General features: G+C 48.4%; 5 protein-coding genes across 6 annotated transcripts; all 5 read right to left on the bottom strand.

Annotated features, from left to right (window-relative positions):
• Positions 1 to 939: 939 nt before the first annotated feature.
• Positions 940 to 1,644, bottom strand: J3458_001954 (uncharacterized protein; the record flags this gene model as incomplete). Its single annotated transcript, XM_066117015.1, has 1 exon — positions 940 to 1,644. One exon carries the CDS (start codon positions 1,642 to 1,644, stop codon positions 940 to 942), a length of 705 nt encoding a protein of 234 aa, XP_065978903.1.
• A 701-nt stretch (positions 1,645 to 2,345) lies between these two features.
• Positions 2,346 to 2,963, bottom strand: J3458_001953 (uncharacterized protein; the record flags this gene model as incomplete). Its single annotated transcript, XM_007814254.2, has 2 exons — positions 2,346 to 2,481; positions 2,539 to 2,963. 2 exons carry the CDS (start codon positions 2,961 to 2,963, stop codon positions 2,346 to 2,348), a joined length of 561 nt encoding a protein of 186 aa, XP_007812445.2.
• A 4,282-nt stretch (positions 2,964 to 7,245) lies between these two features.
• J3458_001952 (uncharacterized protein) lies at positions 7,246 to 8,097 on the bottom strand (the record flags this gene model as incomplete). The annotated part of the gene is made up of 2 exons (XM_007816585.2): positions 7,246 to 7,748; positions 7,809 to 8,097. 2 exons carry the CDS (start codon positions 8,095 to 8,097, stop codon positions 7,246 to 7,248), a joined length of 792 nt encoding a protein of 263 aa, XP_007814776.1.
• A 2,677-nt stretch (positions 8,098 to 10,774) lies between these two features.
• On the bottom strand, positions 10,775 to 13,545 carry J3458_001951 (uncharacterized protein). Of its 2 annotated transcripts, XM_007816584.2 has the most exons (5): positions 13,401 to 13,534; positions 13,020 to 13,099; positions 12,091 to 12,962; positions 11,396 to 12,014; positions 10,882 to 11,320 (listed from the first exon to the last, which is right to left on the bottom strand). In XM_007816584.2, exons 2-4 carry the CDS (start codon positions 13,091 to 13,093, stop codon positions 11,701 to 11,703), a joined length of 1,260 nt encoding a protein of 419 aa, XP_007814775.2. In that variant the 5' UTR covers positions 13,094 to 13,099; positions 13,401 to 13,534; the 3' UTR covers positions 10,882 to 11,320; positions 11,396 to 11,700. The 2 variants fall into 2 exon arrangements, with proteins under 2 accessions (XP_065978902.1, XP_007814775.2); XM_066117014.1 differs by having other exon boundaries at positions 10,775 to 11,320; positions 11,396 to 12,962; positions 13,351 to 13,545.
• A 5,308-nt stretch (positions 13,546 to 18,853) lies between these two features.
• Positions 18,854 to 20,418, bottom strand: J3458_001950 (uncharacterized protein; the record flags this gene model as incomplete). The annotated part of the gene is made up of 6 exons (XM_007816583.2): positions 18,854 to 19,150; positions 19,237 to 19,559; positions 19,622 to 19,912; positions 19,973 to 20,025; positions 20,098 to 20,308; positions 20,361 to 20,418. 6 exons carry the CDS (start codon positions 20,416 to 20,418, stop codon positions 18,854 to 18,856), a joined length of 1,233 nt encoding a protein of 410 aa, XP_007814774.2.
• Between the last annotated feature and the right edge of the window lie 164 nt (positions 20,419 to 20,582).

The raw sequence follows: 20,582 nt of genomic DNA, 5'->3' as shown, positions 1-20,582 counted from the left end.
AAGCTGGACGGAACCGCTCCTTAAGCCCGCCACTGCCATTGACGCGTCATTCGAAATAGCACGTGCATAGCTATAATCGTTGGTTTCCAGTTCACCTATGCACTTTCCATCAAGAGTACGCCAGATTCGAACGCCCTGGTCATAAAAAGACGACGTTACCACGCGTGCCGAATCCCGGGATATTGCGACAGAAGAAACCTCATTCTCGTGACCGCGGAGCTCCATGGTACATTTTCCAGTAAGAGAATCCCAAATCCGAGCAGTTTTGTCATAGGACGCGGAGACCACAAGCTTGGAGTCACTGGAAAAAACAGCAGATGAAACCTTTCCACTATGCCCCCTAAGTTCTTGTACACATTCCTCTGTATTAACATCCCACAGTCGAATGATCCCGTCGTTGCAAGCCACAACAACGAGTCTTTCATCGTGCGAGAACATTGCGGAATTGACTCCAACTGGATTATGGATCACTTGTAGACACTCTCCAGTGTTCATATCCCAAATTCTTACTGTTCTGTCGTCTGATGCAGATACCATACGTGCACTGAAAGGCGCGAACTTGGCGGTATGTACCGCACCCGTATGTCCCTCGAGGATCTGTAGGCAGCTACCCCATCGGGATTGTGTATCTGGCCAGGAGCGAATCCATTGAGGAATACTATTGTCAAATAGGTTTCTGATGGAGCTTTCTTTGGGGGAGAATAGAAGAGCCGATGGATACAGTTGTAACGGGGATGAGCTAATTGTTCCCATGTTTGCTGACAGAAATCGGTAGGCGTCTCCAATCAATTCCGAAAGCTCTTCGCTATTTTGAGTCTGTTGTTTTGTCAACGCCAACTTGCCTTTTCAAGCGATGATTCGATGCCATAAGCACTTACAGCCAAGAGCCCCTTCAAAGCCATCATCATGTCGATGGTCTCCCTCACTCGTCCCATTAAACTAAGAGCCTCCATCCAATGCACAAATCTTTTTTTTAAGAAATTCATGAGCTTCACCATTGTTGCTTATGGTAGATTTTGACAACTGAAGATGCAGCACCCAATTGGCGCAAGCATACTGAACATCGTCGCGTATACACTCATTCACTCTTTCTGGATCGATAGAAGTCTGCAACGCGGCCGGGTCCTTGAGGTTGCAAACATTCTCTCGCAGAGAATCATCCATTAAGCGAAAACATTTGGAGGCCATTGTGTCATGTGCCGTAATTTCATTTACCCAGAAAGGCTTCTCGTCTTTCTTGTCAGGATCCAGGAGAAAATCACGAAATGATAAATGTAGCAATCTAACAGGAGCATCCGACACGTTTGGCACGCTCAACACGGAATACAGGCCATCCAACTGATGCTCGATGGTCCTCTTGGGAATATACAGTATCCTCGCCAGTGAGAGAAAGGAAAAGGGACGAGTCAAAATAATAATTGACCCAACGATCGCTCGAAATTGCTGCAGGAGCTCGACTTTTTCCACTTTGTCAAGACCCTCAATCAGCGGATCCAACACGGGGCGATAGGAGGTATCAAGCTTGGACTGCTGCGTTTTAGTCTGATAACACAACACCTTGGCGACCTGGTCGTCTGGGTGCCAACGCAGATCTGCGAGATAGCGACAAACATTGGCAGCAAAAATAAAGAGAGGGGTAGCCATCCACACTAGTGCCTGGACCGTCTCATAACCAGGCCATGTAAGTGGAAGCCGTCGGTCTTCTGATACTGTGACATTGTACTCTGCACGTATTTTTGCCAGTTGATGCTCAAGGAACATGCTAGCATCATGTTGTATGACGTATTCGGGCACCTCTTGAAGCGCCACGTTCCGGTATAAGGTGTTAGACAAACTAAACAAAATCCGAATAGGCAGCTCCAGTCTACTCGTGAGAAGACTCGAACACGCAGTGTGATGAGACTGCTAGTTCGGGATAAGATGTGAATTACACGCCGACTGTCATCGTATGAGCCGCCGCATTCGTCCAATGCATCTATGAGTATCACTAACGTAGACGACTTCAGTAAGGTAGAAACGATCCTTGATAGGGGTTGCAGTATCAGTTTGTCGAATTGTTCCAGCATGGCCTTCTGAAATATGGTCGGGTCAAGATCTATCGCATCTTTCATGTGTGTTGCCGAGTCAGGCAATCGGGTCGCCAGCTGGGCCGCAATGGTAGAGAAAAGCCTGCGGGGATTATCTCTGTCCGCCTCGCCTCTCTTGAAGAAGAAGCTAGCACCAAGACAACCGGTCCTCGCAAGTATTTGAGCAACGGTCCGTGCCGTAGTAGACTTCCCAGTACCAGCCATGCCATTGAGCCAAAATATAGACTCGGCATATGGATCGTCCACCCATTGCGTTGTCTAATCTAAAAGAGAGACACGAGTATTTTCCATGCAGATCGGGTTGCTCTCTTCACTGGAGGAATCGTATGTTGCTCCAGCTGCCATAGGCAGGCGACTCAAGAAGGCCTTTTGATCAAGACTAAGTAGGATGGACCTAAGATATGTGTGAGTATGGTAGAACGGCTAGGCTTATCATTGTTCAATAGCTCACGTTTGATCGACTTGCAGAGCAAGTGATATATTCTGCCCGCATCGTCCAAGTTGCTTGACGACTTTTTCCACATCTTTGCTCTTTAGCGGCCATTTGAGTGCGCCAACTCTCAGCCTACGGAATGCTTTTTGGGCCGACGACGGCCTCAAATCGTCTTTTAATTTACTCAAATGAATCCGTGCCTCTTCAATCGCATCCAAGAGCTTGCTCGACGTCTTCAGTGTGGTCTCACAGGGGCCATCGAGTAAATCCTGGACACTGCTCGTCGTCTCGCCGAGGTTGTTGACCTCTCGTAGTAGACGGTTGGCTTCTGACTTTGCATCTTTCACTCCTTTCGAGTACTGGAAGCATATTGCTGCAACGCGTCCGGATATTTCGATTACTGCAATGACGCTTGAGGCGACGCCCAAAGCCTCCAAGGCCATGGCACCAACAAAACTGGCAAGACAGCAAGATGTCGGCCTGAGATGTAAGATTCCATGATGAGGGGAATACAGGAACACACGGAGGTATTCTTATCACTGGTGGCCTCATATTGAGGCGCTTGAGATGGGGCATGCAGCTGCTTCAGGTTGTGCGAGGCATATGCCAAAATCAGGCAGAGTTCGGGTCAGGCGCTTATGCCACAGGATGGCTGTCGAATTAGAGACGGAGATGGCACAAGGCAAGAGTCGGCAGCTAATCGGAAGCTGCTGCGTGGGTGGCTCCTGCTCGAAGAGTGCATTTATTTTAAATGGATATTTGCAGGAGTTTCTGTAAAGTTTCGAAATGGGAAACAAAGAATAAAATGTCACCAAATAACCGCCTTGGAGGGCAGTCCCAGTCTACTCATCCGGAACCAAAAGCTGAGACGTGTCCAAGCGCTCTCTGGGCCGATAATTTTAACAGCAAATAACATCATTTATGTATTATGCATCCCTTTGGCTGTGCTAAGGTGCCAGTCAGGTATCGAATTCTGGTTTTAGCCAATTAAAAACCCTACATTTAAAGATACTTAGCCCCGCTAGGAAATAATAAGATGATAGAAGTACTAGTAATGCTGTGAGTTACAAAGAGCTACATCGCACATATTACAGCCGAACCTAGCGTATGGGGCCTTCTTGACGCTAAAAAGGTACCCGTTAGGTATCGCAGAAAAATGGGGCCGATACCTGACTGGCACCTTAGCACAGCCAAAGGGATATGAAGAACTCCCATCGTGTATCAGACCTCAGCCACAGCTTTGCGTTGGATGGCTTGCAACGGCGTGGCGTCAATCCGAACAGAGCAGTCCTGTTCAGACTAAAATTGACCCGGCTTGCGCCGCTAACGATTAGATTCCGTGCAACTCCGTATATCTCTCCACAACACCAGATGCCTGCCTCGAACCGCCTCGATACCGCCGACGAATGTTACCTCCTCGGACCTGGCCTTCCAAATCAGCATCTCTTCCCTTGTCTTGTCATCTCGCTAATCCGAACCATCTCCAACCCCTGCACCATCTTTCCCAATGCATCTACAGAGTACTCCGTACTATGCTTCAAATTACTCGATACTACCACGCAGCACGGGCCAGTCATCAAACTCCCAACAGCCATCTCCGAGAGCATCGCGCAACATGTACTGAACATCCACTGATCCAGCATCAATGAAGACTTCACAAATCATAATTCAAAAATGCACAAGTCAGCACAAGTGGAGTTGCTCGTACTTGCCATCGCTAACCCACCCGTCACAGCTACCCCCGGATCAAGCACCGAGACGGCGCGACGGCCTCTCCCGCAGGTTCTGTTCTCCACAGCCAAAACCAAATAACGTGTCACCCCACAACATCGTTAGCCCCCCATTTCGTCATATCTAGGGCTCTATCACAACACATTAAAATTAAGGCATTTTTCAACGAAAAGAGCATATATCAGCTATCTACAGCTAGAACGTAAATTCCATATTAGACTAATTTATGCCTGTAATTTTAAGGGTATCTTCTTTAATTATATAGCTATAACGTTCTTTATAAAGAGCTATTATATAGTTAGCTTTAGCTTTAACTTTAATAATATTAGAGATAATAGTAAAGGCTTAATTAGGGTCTTTTTTAATAGCCTTTTAGCTAATAGGCTTTAAAGCGTTAAATTTAGCTTTAAGATATTTATTTTTAATAGATAAGGTTATAATAAGGCTATTCTTTTAATTAAAGCTATAATTAACCTTTAAGGCTAAGGTTTAATATTCGCGATTAATACTATTAAGATTATAACGTAATATATTTACTTAAGCTTAAATCTCTTTATTATTATAAGGCGTTTATTAAACCTATTATTTATTAATTTTCTGCTTTTTTAGTATTATAGGCTCGTTTTTACTATTATCTTTAATAATAGATTAAAGAGCTCTTTTAATATTAATAGAAAAAATACTAGTAGCTTAAAATCTAGCTTTAATATTTATTATTATAAAGGCCTTTCTAAAAGCTTTCTTATAAGCTTAAATAAATCGCTGTTTTTATCGTAGTAATAAGATATTAAAATTAATAATACTAGCTTACTATTAATAATAATAGGTTTTTAAGAGCCTAAAAACGCTTATATTTAATAGCTAGGTAATATATAATATCTTTATTAAAAGAAAAAGAAGCTATACATAATTAATATAAGCTATATATATTAATTTAATTAAAATATATAGCCTAGCGTTATTTAAAACGAGAATACGCTATAAAAAGGGGTTTTTAAGCGTTATTTCTAGTAAAAAGACCTCTTTAAACTATTTTATTATAATTTAGGTATTAGTTTAACTAGAATTATTATAAGTAAAAGCTTAATATAAAAAATAATTAAGAAACTATTACTCTTAAAGCTTTAAGCCTTTTAAGATAACTATAAGCTTAATATAATAACTTATAATACTTATATATTTAAGAATTAAAGCTTACTTATAAGAAGACTCTATTATTCTTATTAAATATCTAATAAGGCTACTTTTAATAATCTTATTAGCCTTAAAATTCTCTTTTATAATACTAGTTTTATTAAAGTTATAAATTTAAGTTAACTTAATTAATTAAACCTTAATTAAATAATTAAGAAGGTTATAAAAAGCTTATATTTAATCTTTTATTACGTTAAGAGTTCTTTTAAGCTTAATACCTTATAATACCTTTATTTTAACCTTTAAGTTACGTTAAAGAAAGCGGTTAACCTAATACTTTTTAATTAAATTACTATTATTACCTTAAGTTATAATAACTTATATAATAGCTTAAACGTTATAGTAATTAGGTAGCTTATTAGCTTCTTTCTTATATAAAATTTAATTTACTAGGTCTTTCTCTTATCTTTATAATAATTATTAAGAGCTTACCTTAACCTCTTAAATTAGTTAATAACCGCGAAGTTAATTATAAAGGGTTATTTAAGAAAGGCTATAATCTTAGACTACTTAAACCTTTAAAAGGCTAAAATTAACGTCTTTAATAGTAGCTTTAATTTTATTCTTATAAGCGATATTAATAGGGGCTATAATGTAAATTTAGGGTTAAAAGAGCTTAATTTAATAAAGTTATTAAATGTTAAAAAAAGGGCTCTTGCATTAATCGCGTCGTTGTGGATGTGACGAAAATGGGGGGCTAACGATGTTGTGGGGTGGCACGTTACAGCGAACCATGTCTATAACGATCCTGTATCTTAGCGATATTCGGGTTTTTACGATAATTCACGGTAGTCACGGCACACCCATTGGCTGTTGCAAGAGACCAACGAACCTTATTCAACCCCATGCACAGCAGTCCTAACGCGACACGGGCAATCTTCACCCGCCTGGCGCATGTGAATCAGAGTGACAGCCGCCACAACATTCCAGACAATCAAGGCGCTCGGTCCACTAAGCTCTCTTGAGTCTTGACAGAACGGCGAGCTAGGACGCGATGGCATTCCTTGCCAAGACATGCTAGAAATGTCAGCCACACCAGTTAACATGTAAACAAGCGTCAGCCTCACCATCACCATCATCACAGGTATAGGCAAAGCAGGACAAGAGAGAAAAGTGTGTGCAAATACTGAATTACTAACTGTCTAGGCCACTAAATCCAATACGTACATGCGCCAACCTCCCCCATCCAGATCGCTCTAGACAAAAGGTGGCTGCCGCTCTGAATCTTAAGCAAATAGGTATAATGGTGATGTAAATGTACGAGTGTTCCGAGCACCATTCGTCCTCCACAAAACCACTTCAAATCAGGCCCCTTATTGAAAAAAAATTGAAAAACACCAAACCGGGCTTAACTCGAGCAAAGCGCAGCCTATAAAAGGGGAATCATCGCAGGAAAAAAGAACCAGTCGAAACAGAAGAATCGAGTCAAAAAATAATAAAAGATGATAAAAAAAGACACAAAAACTGCAGGCCTATTGTTTGCGGGTAACTCGGAAAAGTTACACACAGTTCCAGGCGAGACAGCAAGCTTCCTTTGTTTTTTGGATACCCTCCAAAAGGAAGTTGCTGAATCTCCCAAATGATGACCGGATTATGTAGAAAGAAAAGTACCGCCGTTGCCATTGGTTCGTGAAAAACTCGTTAACTCGTGGTTGCGATTAAGTATGTAATTGCCGCTTGTGTTCCCTGGGTTAAGATCATATCCTGGTGACCTAACGCCTCCACTCGTGAAGAGTTTCTTGTTCAGTTCCCGTTTCGTTCCCTCACTCGCTCGCGCATCCTTCCAACTTCCGGGTTTGTCTACAGAAGGGCGACGACACCAGCAGCGACGAGCAGCAAAGCGCTAACACCAGAAGCGGCCGCGGCGGCATTGACGTTGGTGGGAGCAGGAAGAGGGACGCCAGTGACGGAGGGAATGCCGGCAGAAGGTTGGGTAGGAACATGGGTGCTAATGGTGCTGTTGACAGCAGTCCAGGCGGTGGACTTGCCCGTGCTGGCGGTAGAGATGCTGGTGGTGGAGCTGCTGGTGGCGGCGGCGGTGGTGTTCTTCTTCTCACTAGTAGTGACGACGGGAGTTCTGATCTCGGTGCTGCTGCTCGTGGTGCTGCTGCTCGTGGTAGTCGGAGGAATAGAAGTGGTGGTAGGAGCTTGAGAGGTAGTAGACGGAGGAGGCTTGGAGGTGGCAGCGACGAGACCAGATATGGTGTACGCAGCGGCGCAAGCGTTCAAGTCCATGTCCTTGGGGCAGCACCAGGTCTGGGCCTTGCTGTCATGAGTGCAGTAGTAGCCATCCTGGCAAGAGTCTATTCACATCCATACGTTAGCATCGCCGCGCAACTGGCTCCAAGAGCGGATGAACCTACTGCCAGAGTTGTCGGTGCAACAGGACTCCCCAGCCTTGGGGTTGAAGCAGTGGGCAACATCGGGTTTTCCACCGGCGCACTGTTGGTAATCGGCACCGCAAGACTCGGCGCAAGTATTTCCGGCTTTGCACTGCTTCTGGTCGGGCTTGTAGCCGCTGGTATCGCGCCGCATCAGGCTCTGGCCGGGGAGTGCCATGACAGCCAGGCGGTATGGTTGTCGGGCTTCGGGGGCGGCGGCGGCGGCACCGGTGGCCAAAAGGGCGATGGAAGCGACAGTCTGGAAAAGCATCTTGACCGGTGTTGACTTGCAAGGAAGACCGAAGTGACTGGTTTATCGACGGCGTATCGGTGGAGGGGTTTGTTTGGAACGAATGTGGCACGCGCGCGAGCGTTGCGAATGGCGGCTGTGTGTACTTGCTAAAAGAGCGGCACAGAGTCAAGTTGTACTCTGGAAGACGGCGAAGTGAGGGGACGCAGCCCGGCGCGCAAATAACTCGAACCGAAGAGCTTGAGAGTGAACTGGAGACGCAATTGACGATGGTGCAAGGGCAAGAAGGAAGAGGAAACCAGGCGTCGCAGTGGATTGGGGCAATGGAAGCATGGCGGGCAAGAGGATCAACTCCTTTTAATTTCCCGCGGCCAGCCTAGCTCGACCTGGCGACAGCAACCACACAAGTCCACGACACTCAACCTTGACACTTCCGACACCTCGACCCCAAGCACATCCCGCTGCCCCGTCCAGAGCCACGGCTGGCCTTGGTCCATTCACAGCTCTGGCCCGTGCCAGGCCCCGGCTCAGCAGATGGCCTGCGCGACGGCCTGCGCGACGGCCTGCGCATCTCGTGGTCGCGCGGCCAGCTGTCTGCGGTTTGGTGTTTGAGTGTCTCAGCCGAAACCCAGACTGGGCATCTGGAGACCAGCGGATGTCGATCCACCAGGGGAACTCTGAACCGTTTGGTCAGGTACAAGCGCCAATTAGTCCCGCCAGGCACTCGTCGGTAGTGGCCTGCAGCCAATCAAAACGCGCCATCGCGTACCCTCCATACCCTGTTTTGGCCGCACTAGGGGCAGGGACTATGCATATTAGCGGGTCCCGTTCATGGTTTCCTGGGCCCCAGATGCCAACTGCCACGGCCTGCTTTGCCTGCACAGACTGGCTCACGGGCAGCCGCCAATTTTTGCGACTTGGGCTGCTTCAGATTGAGAATACACTTTTTCACCAGTTAAACGTTGGCTTTAAGCCTAGGCCGCGTGGTTCTCAGCGCCAACCAGTGGCCGACCTGTCCTGACGATGAATTTTTTTTTTCTTTCTTGGCCCTCACGTGCCCAGTGCAGCAGCAACAACACCGCCACTGACATTTGGCGGCCATCCAAAAATACCAGGCCGCCTTTTCGAGTACCACATTGCGGTATGTGTTAGTACATATTCCATCATGATCTTTGGAGTCTCGACGGTTGATGCAGATGGACGTAGCAAGTCTGAAGTTGTGAGCCTCATGCGAAGAGCCTCAGTCATCGTCAACTCAGCCATGCGAATGAGTCACGAGGGGTTCAAAATCTTGATACGGAGTACTACCAGACCCAAAACCTAAACTTGGAAGGAGCGAGGTGCAAACAAAGCCGACCTAAAGCAGTGGCGACTCTGAGTAAAGGCTCTCCCGCTATCCTAAATTAAAGCCCATTATCGTCAGGCGTTCATCTCCCCTTCTTGTCTGTCCTTTCCGGCTTCATCCACTCGATTAAATAAATCTCTCGCTTGTTTTCCATACAGTCCACCTCTCTTTGTCTTTGAGCAAATCACTCACATTGAGTATTCGCGTCGTGGCTTTTTCTTTGTTCCATCGGGTCACCACAGCCCCTACGTAGCCACCAATATTCTCTTCGGCAAACGCTGGGGCGAAAACGTATGCCACGCATCATCCACAAAGGCTCATGGGAAATGTGTGTCCATTGCCACGCGGCACCAAGGAGGGGCATCCAGAACCAACCATTCCTCGGCTTCTAGCCCAACTTGATGACCACGTCGGTCGTGTCATGTGCCCACTTGGGGCGCCAAAGTCCACATGCAACCTTGTGGACACTTCGCTCAGGTACCCGTCTACTACTAGTTACCCGCCCAACAATCTAACGGTCCAAATCAAGCCCAGCCAAGCCGTTCTCGCGCTATTGTTCCCCATTGAGCTGTTTCCTCTGGTGTATCGCCTAGTGCTCGAAGAATTCGTCTGCCAAGCTCGACAGCGAATCCGTGTGCTAGCTCCAAAAACAAGAATTAAGAAAAAAAAAAAAAAGAAAAAAAAGAGGTTCCTTGCCTCTCCTTTACTTGAGAGACTGCTTTTAGAAGACGAGCAGCCTTTTGTGACCACTTCTGCGTCCTCTTTGTTGTGCACTTGAGCCGCCCAGGTGCGATGGAACAAACAGCTAGGTGGTCTGTCGGAGCGAGCCAACGCCGCCAAGTCTGCGAGGCCAAATGAGTTCGTTTCAGGTCGTTTTGCCCGGGTCAGATACTGACCATTGCATTTTTGAACTTTGTTTGCCGTGCGCTCCAGTTTCGTAGTCATGTTGACTTTGACTTTGGTTTCACTCCATCCTCCGGTCCAGAGAGCGTAATTATGACTCCGATAGATCCAACCAATTGAAACCGCACAGACACCCAGATAGGTATCATACGCTGCGCGAGCTTCTTGGTCAATTTCGTTTCTTCTATTCCGTACTCCGTATTGGCGTTGGTGGTTCGAGCATCCGGCCCGTGTCTGCCAAGTCCAGTCCATATGCACTGTCTTACAATGTCTCATCTTACCTTCGCGATTGCCACTAAATACGGAGTGCGGACTACAGAGAATCTGCTAGGGCACGAGAAGGGCACGAGAAATGAAAAGGGGGGAAATAAAACAATCTCCACCAAATCTCCCAAGGTGACGAATGCTGACAAGGACCTCACGATTGCTCCGGCCCTCGAATCAAAGGGATGTGCGACATTGCCATTGAAGCGTGCGAAAGCACCACGTCCAGGACTTTGCTCCCAGGGCAATTGTATTCCAGATCTATTGTCTAAAGGGATATTGCCACGTAATTAGGAAGCTGCGTGATAATACACGGTTCGCCCGTGAGTTTGTGGACGGCTCACTGCAGCGATTACGAGACTTGTCTTTGAACACACGGTGTCTCTCCACCATCTTTTGCGTCCTCCTCGTCACCACTGCGTGGCTCATGCAGAAGTCGAGTTGTACCGTCACTGGCTCACTGCCATCACCCTTGGATGAACAAGACACCCCGGCAAGGGGCAAGTTGAATTCGTAGCATCTAGAAAACATTGCACCGCCTGCATTGCGAGTGAATCAACCCCCCTTTCCCCGAGGGTCACCCTCACAACTTTGATTCATTTGCAAGGGCGACAGTGCGAATGTCCGTATCCACCGTATTTTCGTCATCGACTTCACTCTGTGATGTGCCATTTCCCCAGGACAGCCCAGCATTAGTGTCCAGTCCATATGGCCTCACTGCATCTCACAACACTATAATGACGTCAGCAGCTGCAAATCGCGAGGGAGCACACCTCTAGACACCACAATACCCAGAACAATACTCACAAAGGTAACGGGAAGTCAACAGGCTAAAAAGATGTCAAAATAAGCCCGTTATACACATGCACCCGTGATATCACCACTAATACAATTTGCGTTTCTCTCAACCCACTATCCTCTCTCTGGCCACCGTTTTCCCGACAAGCCTGTTCTTTCTTCAACCACCCATTTACACGTCGACAGTTTTTTGTATGCTCGCTGTTATGAGATCCATGTCCACCGTTCGTATCTTTTACCATTCCCGCCAGTGGTATTACACAATTGTCTGTATTACCTTGCTGTGCTGCCAGACGAGAAGCCCGGGCGTGCGATTACTCGGCTTCCTCACCGCCCATCTTAGAGATCCATTTATTCATGTGGGAAAACTTGTCTTCAAACGTCTTCTGTAGCTTCTCTGCGGCTAGCCACATCGGGTCCCCCTTCTTCCAGTACGTGTAACAGTTTTCAAAGATTTGCCGCATGTCGGTGACAAAGTCCTCCTCGCTTGCGTACTCGCGTCGGTCCATTTTGGCCTTGATCGTTGTGAGATCCATGGGCCGCTTGACCTTGTCAAAGTAGTCCGGGACGCCGTCCTCGGCCGGCTCGACGGGGTCTCTGAATGGGCCGACTAGTCTTGTCCAGAAGCCTGCTCATTTCACGTTAGCACGTAGTTTTGCACCCGCGGGATGCCGTGTACATGGATGGGGCTTCTTGTTCCTGACCTGGTCCCGAGAGCATCCTGGTAAGCAGGTCGGCGCAAAAGTCGAGTTTCTGATTCGTAGAAAAGTTGCGGCCGTCGACATAGGCCGCGTTGGACCTGCGCTTCTGCGGTTTCGGCAGAGGCGTGCGGGCTGCTTTGCGCCCGAGCGACTGGTCCGTCCTTGCTATGATGGTCGGCGGGCCGCTCAGGCGGCGGTTCTTCCTGATGTTGTTGAGATCCTCCTCGCTCTGGTCCTCCAGGTAGTGCACGTTTTTCCTAGGCAGCTCTGGCGCCGACACGACGGGGGACTGGGACGGTGCTGGTGCCGGCGCTGGCGCTGGCGCTGGCGCTGGCGCGGCCAGCTCGAACGAGCTCATAGCTACCACGAGCTCACTGAGTACTTCCTGCGGCAGAGACTTTGCAAACTCGGCCCGGGCATCGGACGATCTCATGTATTCGGCCGCCCAGGACAGGAGAAGCATCCGAATGGACGAGCCCTCGGGTGTGTCTCTCCAGACCTGCACCAGGAGCGGTGTCGAAGGGATTCGTTCAGTCAACCTCCGGCACTCCGTCATGGCTTCGAGTGTTTTGTCGCAGAGCCCGTCAATACCAAGCTTGTGGCCCAGGTTCCAGAGACCTACCAGCGAGTCGTACGATGGAACTCCCTCGCTATCCGACATGACTTTTCCAGTAAAGAGGAAGTTTTGCGCCAACCCAAACACCTCGGGCGTTGCGTCGGCGAGTTTGACCACGTGCTCTACAGTGTCCTCAGTCTGGTTCGCGGCAAAATACTTGCGGTAGAACTCGGAGCGGTGGCAGAGAAAGTCCTTCTGTATGCCAAACGGTTGCTCATCATGGCCAACTAATACTATCACAAAGATGGGGTGTGGTCGCCTGTACAATAGTTAGCTTGACTACACTTGCGTGTATCGACGTCGGAACTTTGCTTACAACCATGAGAACTTTGACTTCTCTGCTTTGTCCGCCGTAGCAGCAACGCTGCCAGCATTCGCTTCACTAGACATTATGATCTTGTATGACGGCGATGTCAGTTTTTGATGAAACAAGGCAGTGGTGCATTATAAGGGATGAACATCATGAGCAGACATGATAGGGGACATTGTAGGTTGGGATAACCATGGAAAAAGCTGGGTCGCTCCGATCCAACGCTGTCTGCCCCGGTACTTGGAGGTCGCTGTGTGTCAAAGCTCTTGAGAAGCGGCGGCATAAATGATGATGAAATGTTTTGTAAAGACAGTGACGAGGGAAAACCATTGCGTACCGAACGATCCAGTCGCTGGCGAGACCGGACGATTGTGACGGGTTACTCACCACCGCTTCTGCGACACAGGCGACTCTCTTTTCATTACTCAGGTAATAAACAACAAACGCCGTCCCGAGTATAAGTATATTGAAGTGAAAGTCTCACCCCCGCTGATGCCTAGTCGGCCATGCGCTGAGAATCGTGAAGCACAACAGGATGATTTCTGAACCATTCGGTTGGAAGGGGCTGCCGGTTCGTCATTGGCCAATTGATGCTTACGTGATTCACCGCTTTCGGCGACGGTGTGCAGACACTCATTAACGACGACGACCGTCACATTAAGCAAAGTAAGTGTATATGCTGATCGTCTAGCCGCAACATATGCAATGTTAATCTCTTTTATTTTGAGGGGATCGTGTGATCAGAGTCTCACAAGGGGCGGGAACGTCAATCAGTAAAAGGCAAAGTTGTTCACCCAAGTAGCCAGGATAGTGAACGAATGCCATGTACTCCATACTCGACGTCTATATAAGGATCGCGGCAGGTTGGCCTACCAAGATCGAGAAGAAAAAAAGCAAGTTCCGGTTTCCTATGCGGAAGAGAAGGAGCAATCATTCGTCTCTCCCTAGTCACAAGCAGCTTCATCAAGACCATATTCGTATACTTCTCAAGGAACAAGCCTACCCTATACCTGTGTCCCGATCTTGCTTCACCAGAGCACGCCGCTTCCATGAAGAGAGATGACGATTTACTGCCATTGTCAGTCAAATTTGGAGGCATCTTATCGTGAAAGAAAGCTAGAATACCACGAAAGTATCGTATAGCTTGACAAAAACTTGCGCTCAGGAGGGGTCCTGGAACAACAACGACGAGCAAATATATGATGGCACGACTATTCAACCACCTACGATATCGTCGAGGGGGCCAACTGCACGCAACTCAGACTCCAGAGATGGACAAGGCGCCAGAACTACGGCTTAGATAACAGTTGGAAGGCGATATGGCCTCCCGCCTTTCTCTCCATTTCATGGTTGGAGTGGTCTCATGCTAGGACCATGAAAGGAGACATGGATTGGCATCCCAAGGACTGCAAATATGCATTGAGAGAGGAATGACTTGGCAGCACTGAAGCGATATGGATTTCTACAGGACCGAATTCTTCCATTATTAGGCCCTCAGGATACGTCTTGTCGCGAGACTTGGTCTCCAGGCTCGTACGCTTCAACGGCAGACATGCGCGTCTCATGCCACCACCAGGATGCGAACAACTTTAAGAGAGCGGTTACAACTCATCTTCGTCGCCACACAGATTCGCATGCGCAATCCGTCTGCCGCAAGAGTACTACCAACCAGTGCGTACCAGTGAGCAACGATGAAACCACACCGCCGCTACACCACCCAGAGCTCAAATCCAGAGAACATCCAGTACTGCCGACGCATCTCCAACCCCGAGATAGAAACAAAAAAAAAATTGAAGCATTCTCAAGTTTACGTATACACCCTCAATGATCGCCACGGCTTCTTCAAACATCGAACCACTCTGGGCGATCTTGGGCCATCTCGACGAAATGGCTTTTGTTCGAAGTCCCCGACAACTTGCAGCAAATAGTACGGTGGCACATTAGCTAAGCTCCGCAAAACCCCGCCAAATTGATTTTCTGATTTTACGATTTTACTAAAAGGCAGTTACATTCTTAACCCACACCGCTTTATATGAAAAAAGGGATATAATAAATAAACTACTAAAGATACCTGATAAAAATGCATTACTTTTTACGCTATTAAAAGTGCAGCTTAAGGCGCTATACAGCTAAAAGCGCTGTGCAGCTAAAGGCGCTGTGCAGCTAAAGGCGCTGTGCAGCTAAAGGCGCTGTGCAGCTAAAGGCGCTATAACCCGCCGCACCAATTGACCTTTGGCTGCACTTTTAGTAGCACTTTTAATAGCATAAAAAGTGGCGCACTTTGATCGCGTACCTTTAGTGATTACATTTATAATAGCTCTTTTTTTATATAAAGCGTTGTGGGTTGAGAATGCAGCTGCCTTTTGGTCCTTTTTGTGAAAACGTCAACTGGTAAAATTGATTTGGCGGGGTTTTGCGGAGCTTAGCTAATGTGCGACCGCAAAATAGCGCACCGAGAAAAAACCAGGCAAGATGACCAATCACCAGCACGGAATGTTACAGATCGACACGCAAGCCAGCAAGCCACAACTTTAAGATAACCCAGAAATTTAATCTTGGAACACGTCAGTATTCGCATCTCGATTCTCAGTTCCTGGTGGCGCAGAGGACAGGGCATAGGAGAGGTGAGAGGGACAGAGATGAGCCCAGCTTGCAAGCACTACGCAGAGCAATTCACATGGAAATTGAAAAACGAGGCTTGAGCTCTGCTTAGCTTTGATAAGTGTCTCGCGGATATTTCGGGGGGGGGGGGCTAAAGCCAACATGGTCTGGAGAAATTGTGTGGGGATCGAGTTCATTTTAGCATGTGATTGATGACGGTAACGGTATCAGCACCGGGACCATGTGGTCATTATCAGCTGTTTTATTTGCACAAGTGATAAAGTCGAATGATGGCGAGAACAAGTCAGCAACTATTCAGGATGAAACAAACCAACCCGCCGTACTGGGGTACATACATAGCCGCGGCATTTAGGGGAAAGGGGGGAGCGGGGGACATGTATGTACGTATGTATGCACAATGCAAACGCTGTAGATTTGTCGCAGCTAGATTATCGACTGATTATAGACGACGTATGTCAGCGAATCACAATGCACCATCGCTTGTTAAAAGGGTGGGAGATGGAAATCCTACAACCAAGAAACCAAGAACCAAGGCATGCGGGTATAATAAAAGCGGCAAAAACTTTACCTAGATGCGGCTTGCCTACACGGCCCGAATCCAGCCTTCCTTTTGAACCTTGTGCGCTTGTCAATCCGGCATTAGTGTTGTAGGTCGCTGTCCGGCCCCAGACTTGCAAATTTCATCATACAGCTCTTGATGCCGAGGGACAAGAACGACGCCCGGGCCGGTAACGACTTGCCGGCTTAGTTCCCTCGGACCCCGGGCACAACCGGGAATGCGGCAGATAAACAATACTAATCTGGGAATAGGAACAGGGCGAATCTGTCAATGTGTTTTAGTGTGTCGGCAACACGGGGGAACCTCACTTGAGCAGCCTCTCGGAAGTCTCCTACGACACACCGCACACCATGGGAACTTTCCATTGGCTCGATTAATTGTCACACCATCCGGCGGGAACATTACTCCGGTTGGAAAATATAAACCATCTAATAGTGAGGTGACATCTGCACAATGCGGGCTTCGTTTCCATTTGTTTGGTTTGCCTCTTCGTTCTTGTGCGATTTGTCCTTTGGCGAACCAGTGTTGCTGCGACACATTCGCCCCAAACATTGGGGTAAAGTGGCATCGGCAACCGGCGAAGACCAGAAAGAAGTAGGGCTCATGCAATGAATGGCATGATGGTTCGTCCAAAGGCCTGATGTATCGGGCTGCGAATCAGCCGACTAGGGCATAAAAGCGCAAAACAGACAGGCATCGTATCGTCCCGATCGACTGATTCTACCGTCCACTGCCAACTGCTGCCTCCCTGCCGGATGCGAGAGGTGCGTTTCCGGCTGCAGGGCATCACCCAACGCCCTGTGCTTTCATGTCGTTGCAGCCAACCGAAGTTGATGAGTTGCCTTGTGCCCGTCTTGGGTTGCAAAAACTGCGCCAGACTATGTTATCCCGTGGCTCAATCAGCACAACTTGCGGCTACATGTGGAGATGGTTGCTTTATGCCGCGAGCTCAAGGCTAATTCTTTTAGGTGCAAGTGCTGCGGAAGTATGTAGGTAATTATGCCTGCCTGAGTATTGGTGCCGCAGATATGGAGTATACGCACCCCAAGTAAGATCGCATGCGAGCCTCGTCAGACCCCAGAACCAGGGATGTTTCAGGCGTTTCAAGCACTCCAGGGCATTGTTGGTTTGGGCGTGTGCTTCTTTCTGTTTGAGTCGTCCTGTCATAAAGCGGAAACTATTTATGGACTCTCCAATGGAAGTGTGGCCTTGAGTTGTCTTCGCTCCCACCCTAGAGAAGACATTTTGTCATCATAAAACATCAACTATTAGATCTGCTGTGGCTATAACCTTTGTGGTTAAGAGTCCCCATCGTCGGCCAAGCGGAGGCCCGAGATATCGTAATCGCCCGTCATTGGCGGCAAGAGACCACTGATCATCGCATCCATTTATGCGAACTCGCAGCCTTGAGAACCTCAACAGAGGAAACCCGCCTGGACTGACCACATGTTAGTGAAGATCCCGTACATAACTGGCTTCGTTGCATGAGAATAAAGCTCGAGGCTGTCCAAGCCCTGGACGGTGGTGACTCAGACGTGCAAATATTGAGAACATGAGCAATACCCAACCCACATCTATGCCAACCCCAGTGGCTGCGCTTTAAAGGAATGGCTTGTGTTGGCAGTGAGGCCGCATGTACGTACTCCGTACGCAGTGTTATTATTGTAGGCACCAACAACCAAGCCTCCACTGTGAACAGGCGCAACCATGCCGTAGCGCCTGGTATGTGTGTATGTATACATGACGAAGCATGAGTACTGTCCCCGAGAAGGCATAGGCATGCACAATGCATCTCGCCCCCAGGAAATCGAACTCAACGGAGTAACAGAAGCCGACTGCTAGGCGCAAGATAGTCAGGGGAACCCTAGCACCGCTACTCGGTCTCTTTTTGGTTATCGATTCAAGATATTCCCCTTGTTCAAAAAATTTATTGATTAGTTCGCCCTCCCCGGTTCACATGGAAGGGTGGTGCTGTCGCTGCTGGGTGGCTGGTCTGATGAATGAGCTGGTGTGCCATTAAGAAAACGTGGAGCAGATCAAGGATGACGCGCGAAAAATTCTATCATGGTCCAATGTACCTCCTCCCCACAGGTACAACGACAAGAATGTGGGGCGCACGAGCCAGGTTCTTCGTCTCTCAGTGCTTCAACCGTATTGTATGTTATGTGCTCCGTACAATATTGTGTGTATCGGCCCTTGTCTGCCTGTCCCTCCGGCGCCCAGCGCGGGTTTCTCTGTGGGGCGCCGCAAGCCAATGTGTCGATGATGCTGTCAAGAGATTTTCTTGGGCCTTCCAGAAGCATTCGCATGGCCCGGGTGGTGACGAGAAATGGCAGACGCGACGAAGCCCTTTCTGCTGGCACCGGAATTGACCGATCGCGGGCCAAGCCAGCCAGACATGGTCAAACCGACAATTCGCCGACGAGTTGATACGAGACTAGCAAGTTGAGAGGGTTCCTGAATCATGACAGTTGGCCAATTCTGCCCCTTGCCCTGTGCGTGCCTGCAGGCGGCAATTGCTTGGCTGAGATCGACTCCCTCACCGTCAAATACTCCCATTCGATTCACTTACGGTGGAGGCTCCATGAGTTGAGGCTCCGTACGACGGTCCCATTTTATGCTATTTTTGCCCCGGCATTATTCGGTGCTTCACCGGTCTCTAATAAGTGGCCTCTGAGGATGGCGTGTGGCTGCCTTCACAGGCATCCTCCTCCTCATCCCTACCATCGTCGCCTAGGCCAAGTTCCTGTCCTAATAGGACGTCTTCACTCCCTTGCCACTGCGGTGGAGGGGCTGGCAGGGCTGCCTCGTCATCGTCTGCCCAGCCATAGTCTTCGTCATCTTGGCTGTCTGGGACTTCCAAGTCGGTCTGTTCCAGCTTTCGCTTTCGCCCAACCACGTCAGCAGGCTCTACGGGGGCGTTGGAGGCATCGCATTCCACTCTTTCAACACCAGCCTGCGCCATTAACCGTTAGCAAGAAGCATATCCTACTCCGTTTCGAGTTTGCTGGTATGCAAAAGCTGACTGGCCATAAGACTCACCCTTGTGATATTCAAGGCCGCAACTCGCTCAATCGCGTCGTGCCCGGATTTGCCGTCTAGTTTCTGCAGCCCTGCCACGAAAATGCTAACAAGTGTACCATTCTTCCATGCCCAATCTCGAAACATGACTACTCGGGTCGATATCCCTTGCTCCCACACTGAGGCATTGACTGCTGGCACAAGGGTGGCCCCGTGTTCTGATTGCATTCTGGTTGCGCATTGCGAGGAGACGACAACGGCGCAATTCTTAGTTGCTGCTACTTTCTGAAGCGCGTTGATGATGAATTGCAAACCTTGGAGCCGCTTGGTTGAAGGTGTTGGGCCTACGGGTGGTCTCACGGTTAGTAACTGCGCTAGAACTGGTACAGGAGTTGTTTGCACCCACCCTTGTTGCCTTTGGGACCTGCTTTCCCATCTATACTCTTTGGTAAAGACGAATTTATTAAGGCGGAGAGGTTGTTTATGACCATCAGGGCGGTCCCTTCTGGTACAGACTTTGCATTCGGCCGTGACACCAAAGCCATGAAATGTGGAAGGGTCAAGCATGAAAATTGTGCAAACTTACCCTGGCTCGCAGCGGGTCGTTCAGCCTCCATCGAGCCATCAGGCACGGCATCTTCTGTAATAGATGCTAGCACTTTTTTTAGTCGAGAGACGTGTACCTCTTGGAAGCAATCTGAAAGCCGTCAGAGGAGTCGATGTGTAAGAAAGAGTATGAGGGGGGTACGGTGCTTACCAATCCAAACAACATCATTTCCATTACGGATGGAATTCGCAGCCAACTGTATCCTGCACGTTAAATTAGAAAAACAAAACACCTCATCATCATTGAACAGCCAGGTTGGTTCGGGCGAGCCTTACGAGACTGCAGTTTTGCCTGTCCCAGGAGGACCCCAAATCTCTGTTATTTGACCCTTCTTGATTCCGCCAATGGAGGTGGAGCTTGGGGATCCGGTTGGTGGTGGCGGCAAGAGGACTTGGTCTAGCTCTTCCAAGCCCGTGGATAAATAAAGGTTGCTATCATCCTGGAGCTCGTTCAAGGCCTGTGAAGCCTGAACTGTGGGCAGCCGATCTGTAGACAACGTTAACGATTGACAAATCAAGACGAATTCTGAAAAACTTACGAGTTCCAACTATATCAAAACTAGATACGTCATGTCCATGGATGGAATGATAGTCCATTTCCCGAATCCATGAATTGATGCTTCATGAGATTTTCGTGGCCACAATGCTCGAGCAGTCACGTAAGACGCGAAAGCCTGGTCGGGTTGAGCGCGACATCACGTGATCTAAACATGGTCGTTAAAGCTCCCCGTCTTGGATCTGAAGTGGAGGAGGTCGCACTC

Source organism: Metarhizium acridum, assembly GCF_019434415.1.
Source record: "Metarhizium acridum strain ARSEF 324 chromosome Unknown scaffold_1, whole genome shotgun sequence".
Lineage (NCBI taxonomy): Eukaryota > Fungi > Ascomycota > Sordariomycetes > Hypocreales > Clavicipitaceae > Metarhizium > Metarhizium acridum.
Note: the sequence above shows the minus strand (reverse complement) of the source record. Positions and strands in the feature narration are given on the sequence as shown.